At 39.6% G+C, this 7,285-nt stretch overlaps 1 protein-coding gene across 1 annotated transcript; it reads left to right on the forward strand.

Moving 5' to 3' along the window:
- Positions 1-202: 202 nt before the first annotated feature.
- Positions 203-7,000, forward strand: LOC113239194. Its single transcript, XM_026476078.1, has 3 exons — positions 203-330; positions 4,060-4,112; positions 4,896-7,000. The coding sequence occupies exons 1-3, from the start codon at positions 313-315 to the stop codon at positions 6,988-6,990; spliced, it is 2,166 nt and encodes a 721-aa protein (XP_026331863.1). The 5' UTR covers positions 203-312; the 3' UTR covers positions 6,991-7,000.
- Positions 7,001-7,285: the final 285 nt, after the last annotated feature.

Raw genomic sequence — 7,285 nt, forward strand, 5'->3', positions numbered from 1 at the left:
ACATATCACATCACGCGTGATACAGAAGCAACAAAAGATGTTTTAGCAAAACAAACATTGTACTAGAAGTGACAATGAAAATTTTTACGCACTCCTACTACTGCCAGTCGTTGTTCGCAGACAGTGCTGTCGCATAGTGTACCACCACACACACTGGGCTCTTTCAGCCGTGAAATTGAATGTTATAAATAATCAAGCGTACTGAGCCAATTATCATACGAGTCCCGACTCTAGTGCAGTTTCGACCGGTGCTTTTTTTATGATAACACGGAAAGTGTGAAGCTTCATCCGGACCGTCAACAGCAAGCGGCAATGGATTGGCTGAAATTGGTCGGTATCACGAAACGTGTGTGTGATAGTGTTGTGAGACAAATATTTGTGAAGTGTTTGTTCAAACGGGATGAATGGAGTGTTAAAGAATGTTGGGTGTACGGTGCGGAGCCACGGTTTGATACTTGCGTTTAGAATTTGAAAAACCAAAAATTAATTTGCCAGTCGTGACAGACCGCAATAATACACCACTTATTTCGGTAATTGTCTGAATTATTTGTCGCGTTGGTTTTACGTTTTACAGCAGTTTAATTAATGATTACGAGTATGCAGTCGGTCAATAGATGCATTCGATAAATATGAAATTATTCTGATGCGACTGCTATACCAATTACTTTCCCTTAAAACCTCAGCACGCTTGTTTTATACTTCTCAATCTGTGGCTACGCAATGTAAGGAATTTATGAAATTTATAAGACTTTCAATATGTTTTGTTAATTAATGATTAGTGCATAAAACTGAGTTAATCACTTGACCGATTACATCGGTTACACTTTACCAATTTGTTCGTAAAAGTCCTTTGACGCCTTCTGTGCTTGTTTTCCTTTGCTGGCAAATGTGATATTCACTCACAGAAATCTCGTGTTTACACAAAAAATATAAAATCGAAGGAATGACATTGGAAGAAAAGAAAGTCGTCAATATCACAACCGCCATGGAGGACAAATCAGAAGTCGGGCAGTAAACCGCAATAGTAAATATAAAACAATGACGTAAGCAATTCTTACCCACCATAGCCAATCGTAAACTTTGTCCTCCAAGAAAGTTTCTTCGAACTAATACCCATAAATTAAAGTAATACTGGGTGTGTAGGCCAAAAATAGTGCTGCAAGAGTACAAAACCACTTATTACCTTTTAATAAAACCTTAGAAAGTCGCAGTTAAAGAAATACTAGCCGCTCATAGTGCTTTAAGAAGCAACAGATAGGGCACCCGTCATTCAACATTTGGGTAAGTGTATATTGGTCGTAATTGCCAGATACATTCACTGCAAAATCAACAAAAAAAATCTACTGAGCTATAACGAAGTCCCAAATCCACACGGCGAGATGAAAATTTCTTTGTTTGGTCAAAGATTTCTGGAATCCTGGATGCTTTCATACGCCAAAGTACTATTGAAACCATTTATGATACACTTATTGTTTTCATAAAATAATCATTGTACGTACTTCGAAGTTTAGTGTATACTTAAAAAGTGATTATAAAATTTATGTGTTAATAACCTACTTTGTTTAGCCTATATCTTACAGTAAGTTCTAAAAATGGGTTTGCAATTTGAGTTGAAAAAGGTTTTTTACAATTTACACTTTTTACATTACAAGCAATCTCCAGAAACGTTATATACAGGGAGCTTCAATAACGGCGTTTATAGTGATGTTCAAAAATTGTTTTTACAAGTTACAAAAGCGCTTTCTTCATAAGCAGCTTCACAGCGAACTTCAAAGACAGTTTTTATTTAAATGTACTATATACAGTAAACTTTATTTGTTGGTTGTTAACACCTACGTAGATTTACGTAGGTGTTAACAACGTACGCTCTAGAGCTTCTTGTGAAAGAATTCGTCCAGGGAATTACTGCCACCTTACCTATTTCTGCCGCCAAGCGGTAACGTAGCATAACTGCGTTCCCGTTTGAAAGGTAAGGGTGCAGGTGAAATTACAGACACATGGGACTTATCTACATATGTCTCTGTGTGGCCGGCAAAGTGGCAGTGCCCCTCAGATCTTTGCGATTTACAGCTCTGTGCTGCACTGCAACTGCTATCGACAGACGTGTCGAATACCATCAGACGCACGACTTGTTCGTCTCGTCATGTAGTATCATAAAAAAGGAACTATAGTCAATATTAAAATGTAGCAGGCAACAAGTATATTGTACTCTGCAAGAGACAAAATCAACGTGTCTTGTTTAGTGGTTCTTGATTGCGAAAATGACGTTACGGTAAAAATACGTACCGCCTAATGTTTGAATTAATAACTTCTCTGATTTCAATATTTGGCACTGCATGCGGACTGCAACTGAATTGCAGCAACTTGTGCTCATCGCCTTTATCTTATGTGATAATAATGACAAATTTTGCGTTTTAAAGAAGCTTGTGAGTATGAAACACTCACGAGTTATCAAAATAAGCGTGTGCACGAATGTTTAATTGTCCATAATTCATAATAATGACTATAGTATTAATTATATTTTCACCGCTTTTCACCTTCAATGGTCAATAGAAAACAATAGATTGTTTATTTCCATTCAATTAATAACATATTCCAGATAATTGTTGTTGTTGTTGTTACAAATGAATAATAGAACAGTCAGTCGTCTTACATATTTAAACATCTTATTCTATAGAGACCATGATTCAGCCTAATTTATTCACTTAACGAGTATCTCCAGACCTTATGGCATTGTTATAGGAGGAGGATTTCTTTATCCTAAAAGAATCGTTACTTGATAGATGGGTTGGCGGCTACAACAACACCACAACGTTAAACAGAGATATGCTACTTTCATTTAGACGTATCCTTTAGTAGCAAACGGGAGTATCGTATTCGCTTCGTTGTATAGTCCAAGTCGTATCTTAGTAAAAATACGCTCGATATTTCTTAAAAATGACGTCACTCATTTTACGAACTTCGGCAAAATTTACGTATGTATTTTCTTTAACAATTTTGCGAAAACGCTATAAAACACGTAATACTTGTCACGTAATGATAATATGTAGGTAACTTAATTTTATGGAATTAATCAAAACGTTTTAAAAGAACAACAGACACGGAGTACAGTTTCACACAATTTATTCTTCAATAAACTTTATGCCCACCTCTAAGCCCTGCTGGGTTAGAAGTATTTTTTTGATAATTTCGTCCCAATTTAGAAGTTCTGTGTTGTTGTAGTTTTTGTTATTGGGGTGTCTGTAGACGAGACGTATGTATTTGTTTGGCAGTTCTAACACTTGAATAAACTAATGTCCACTTGCCCTAAACTTAAGTACATCTTAAACAATACTTGTAAAGACAATCTTATTACATTGTATTAGGAGTGTTTCATTAGTTTAAGCATTGGTTTAAGACATACTTAAACTTAGAGCAAGGGGACATAAATTAGATGTACTAGTTAGAATCTGATTAGTGTGTAAATCTATCATGTTTGTCATAACTGTTGTCGCTCCCTTTTTCCCTGTTTCCTGGCATCGATTTGATTGTAATTTGAAACTCTGTTGTAATAAAGCAACGGGGTAATATTCGAATCTAGTAGCATAAATATTTATCTCGAGGAATAAAAGGAATTAAGAAGTAGTGCCACCAAAAAAAATACTTTTTTATATATTTATTTTACTAACCTTAACCATATTTTTGAAAAGTCCGTGGTAATTTATTGATCTATAGACATTGACTTACAATTATATGGACGTCGGGTCCGCGCTAAAAAGTGTCCGCACTTGTAAGGCGCTAAAATCGTATACAGAGCGCCAAACTCCGCTTTAGTCTTCATTTGTTCGACTGACAGCGCGATACTGCGATGACATTACAATTTAAATTTCAAATAGGTTGACTTGGGACATTTTTTTCGTGGTTTTTGTATTAGACCCGTCGTCCATTTATTTGTAAGTCAATGTCTATAGATGACTGCGTTATGTTATAATTATAATATAGTAGCTATGCACTATATAAAAAAAAACGTTAATCTGCACCTAATCAATCGAATTGAATTTATTTTTCAATTTGTTACAGTTCGCTCTTCTGGTTGCTGTTGCTTCCGTACAAATCACGGCAGATGGGCCTAAGTAAGTTTAGTAACTTAATTACGACATCTCAGACTAAAGTTGTAGCCAAATTGGGCTTAAGCAAGTTTTTTTGTCACTTTTCAAAAGTAATAATTACTATGTTTGGCTGAAACTTTGTGAAAAGCTGAACATTGCTTGCGAATATCTTTCATCTATAGATTTGTGTTCACGGATGATTTTAATCTTGTGATTCCATCATGTAGATATGTTTTGACATTTCGTAGAAAGTAAGTAACCTTTGGGCAAAACGCTTTTCTCCGTACGCGTTTTTTGCGCCTAAATAATCGAATAGGCGAGACATTGAACCTTCTTACGCGAAAGTGATTTAATTGTTCGCAGCCGAGCGAAGGAAACTATGATACTGTGAATGTCACTGTGCCGGCGATTGTTACTAATTGCTCTGCTTTAATTGATTGAACATTAAACCAGACCACTCAGCCGCGTAATGAATCCCTGCACCGTAGAAAGTGCAAGTCTACCCGACGGACAACGATACTAATGAGCCGTCATAAAACAAACGAGTGTGTATTTCGGAATTGCGTTGTATATCATGTGATTCGTGTGTGGTGTGACGGCCGCGGCCGTGGCGGCAGCGGCGGTGCGGGCATCCGCGACATCGCCGCGCGTGCGGCGCCGCTGCCGCCGAGAGGGAAAGCCGACCAAGTCATTCACATCAGGCGGAAACGCCGCATTCGCAAAAAATATCGACCATGCAATAGAGCGTGCGGGCGATAACCGCTCAGCCTCGAATACCGACACTCAACAGTTTATTTTTTGTTTCAGGAAAAAAATTCGAATACATCTACCGCAAAAGGTGAAGCACATACACCATCATAAGAAAATTTACATAACGAACCACCCTGCACCATCGCAATATGCGCCCGCGTTCCTAACGGGAGTTAAAGGGGGGGTGGCGCAGCCATCAAACTTTCCGAAGCCTACAGTGACTGGAATCCTACCTTTTAATTCAGTTCAGCTGTACGAAGACGGCCACCCGGGGCTTCCACAAATCTCGCCGGCTGCTTCCAAACTGCTTCCCTTGTATCGTGCCCGCGGTCGCTACGGGCCTGAACACCAAGAATGGGAAGACCAGGAATACGACGTGGAATCGCCGCGAGAGCACAAAGATATTTATGCACCTTCCGGCTACTCGGCTCCGCCGCAATCTAATGCGGTCGCTTCCGTATCTAACCATCCGAAAAGAATCAAATATGTGAAGGTGAATGAATTACCTCGAAAAAAAGTGATTCGGAAAAAGCCAAAGAGAGTAATAGTCCGTACTAAACAGCAGCCGCATCAGACACCGCCACCGCCTCCTACAGAAGAAGAGCATCCGGTCTCAACATACCACGAGCAGTTCTACTCGGATTTAGAAGAAGCTGGCACAATAAGCAAAATTAAGAAACCACCACGAATAGAAAAAATTGTCGACGGTGATACCGAACATATTCATACATATAGCGAAGAACACATTCACAAAGTAGTATTCGACGATGATTCCAAAGTTACCGGCATCGTCGGTGTCGATCCAGATGGTAGTATGTCTGCTCTCAGCGCTTCCCACCCGCTGATTCCTCTCAAAAACTCACAGACTTTGGTTGCCGTCCCATCTAACAATTTCGCAGATTTAGCAGTCGTAGGGTCTATGGGGACACCATCTCATTTGGAATATGCAGCATATAGTCCTCACGACGTCACACATGACCATATTTTTCACGATCATGGTGAAATACCTTCCAATATAGAAGTAACTAAAGAAACTTTGCGTCTGCCGCCGAAGATTTCCTACAATAGTTTGGGATTGCCAATATCTACTTCCAAGAGAGCCCCAAACAAACATCGTCTGTATAGCAAACCAACAAAGCCAACAAATGATTTTTCTTATTATGAAAACCTATATAACACGCCTGGCTTAATACCGAAAAAGTTGCAAAAACCCACGCCATATACCGTTTCGTCTGAAGGCGACCTAAACGAGTTCCGGCCCCTTCCCTCAATCCGCTTCAAGGAAGGTAAGAAAAAGTATAAAAACCGTCCATATGGAAAACAGATAATACCTAACTTCCAAGCTAGTGTGCCATCACCTTTCGCCGTGTCGAGCACTGTCGTTCATGAATACGAACCTAAGCATTACGGTCCTGCGCCAACGGGATTTTCGAAATTCAGAGATAGCTTCAGCGATTTTAAGGACTCTTATAGTAGTGATATCGATTACGACACATATGCCGCTTCCTCGAACATTCACACCTCTGAAGATAAAAATGATTCCGCAATGACTTACCAACCAAAAGAAAAGAAGTCTGTATCGACACAGAACATTAGCTTTGGGGGACAAGATCTTCAAACGTACGTTGATCACATAGGTTCTGCTATTGTACCAACTGAGAACGAGGAGCCTACGGCGCTGGAGCACCTGCAAAACAGCTTTGACTTCAACACGGATTCAATTTCTCCCACCCCGTATACTATTAGAGAGACGTCGCCGGCCCACCCCTACTACACGGTAATGGCGTTGAAAGCTTTCCATGGAGGTCAGCCTGAGGCGTCGAACAATAACGAGATCTACGCTGCACCACCTGAAACGACAATCGCTGCAACTGAGTCTGCTGTTTTAAACACTACAACTAGTCAACCACTTGTGCATTACTTTAAAATACAAAGTACTGACGCCATTACACCAGAACCAAACTTAATGCAAAAACCGAATAAGAAGCGTAGAGAGAAAAGCCCTGGGCACCGTAGACACAGGTACTTATTGGCGGACTTCAGAGACGAGCAGCGCTTGGCGGCTCGACACCCGATGCGGCACGGCAATAAGCATGACTACCTCACCGATACAAGTGGCCGAGGAAACCTTAAATATGGTGACAAAATCTGATCATGAACTGTATATAGGTGTATAAGTGAATACTATTTTAAGGTAGTGTATAGATGCTCGTGAACTATATGTCTTTTACACTTGTATGTAAACCGAGTGAGATGGTGGCCAATCACTGTTGCTGTGTAAGTATGTTATTTAACTGCTGTATATAGCTGTGATAGTCTGTCTGGATTATCGCCAGTTATACACGGGACGCGACGATAATGGCAGGTAATCATGCATTTTATACGAACTTTAGTCGAAGTGTAAGAAAAGAGATCCTTAATAAATTAATTCAAAACTGATCTTTTAT

Source organism: Hyposmocoma kahamanoa, unplaced genomic scaffold (genome assembly GCF_003589595.1).
Source record: "Hyposmocoma kahamanoa isolate Upper Pololo Valley unplaced genomic scaffold, ASM358959v1 99702, whole genome shotgun sequence".
Lineage (NCBI taxonomy): Eukaryota > Metazoa > Arthropoda > Insecta > Lepidoptera > Cosmopterigidae > Hyposmocoma > Hyposmocoma kahamanoa.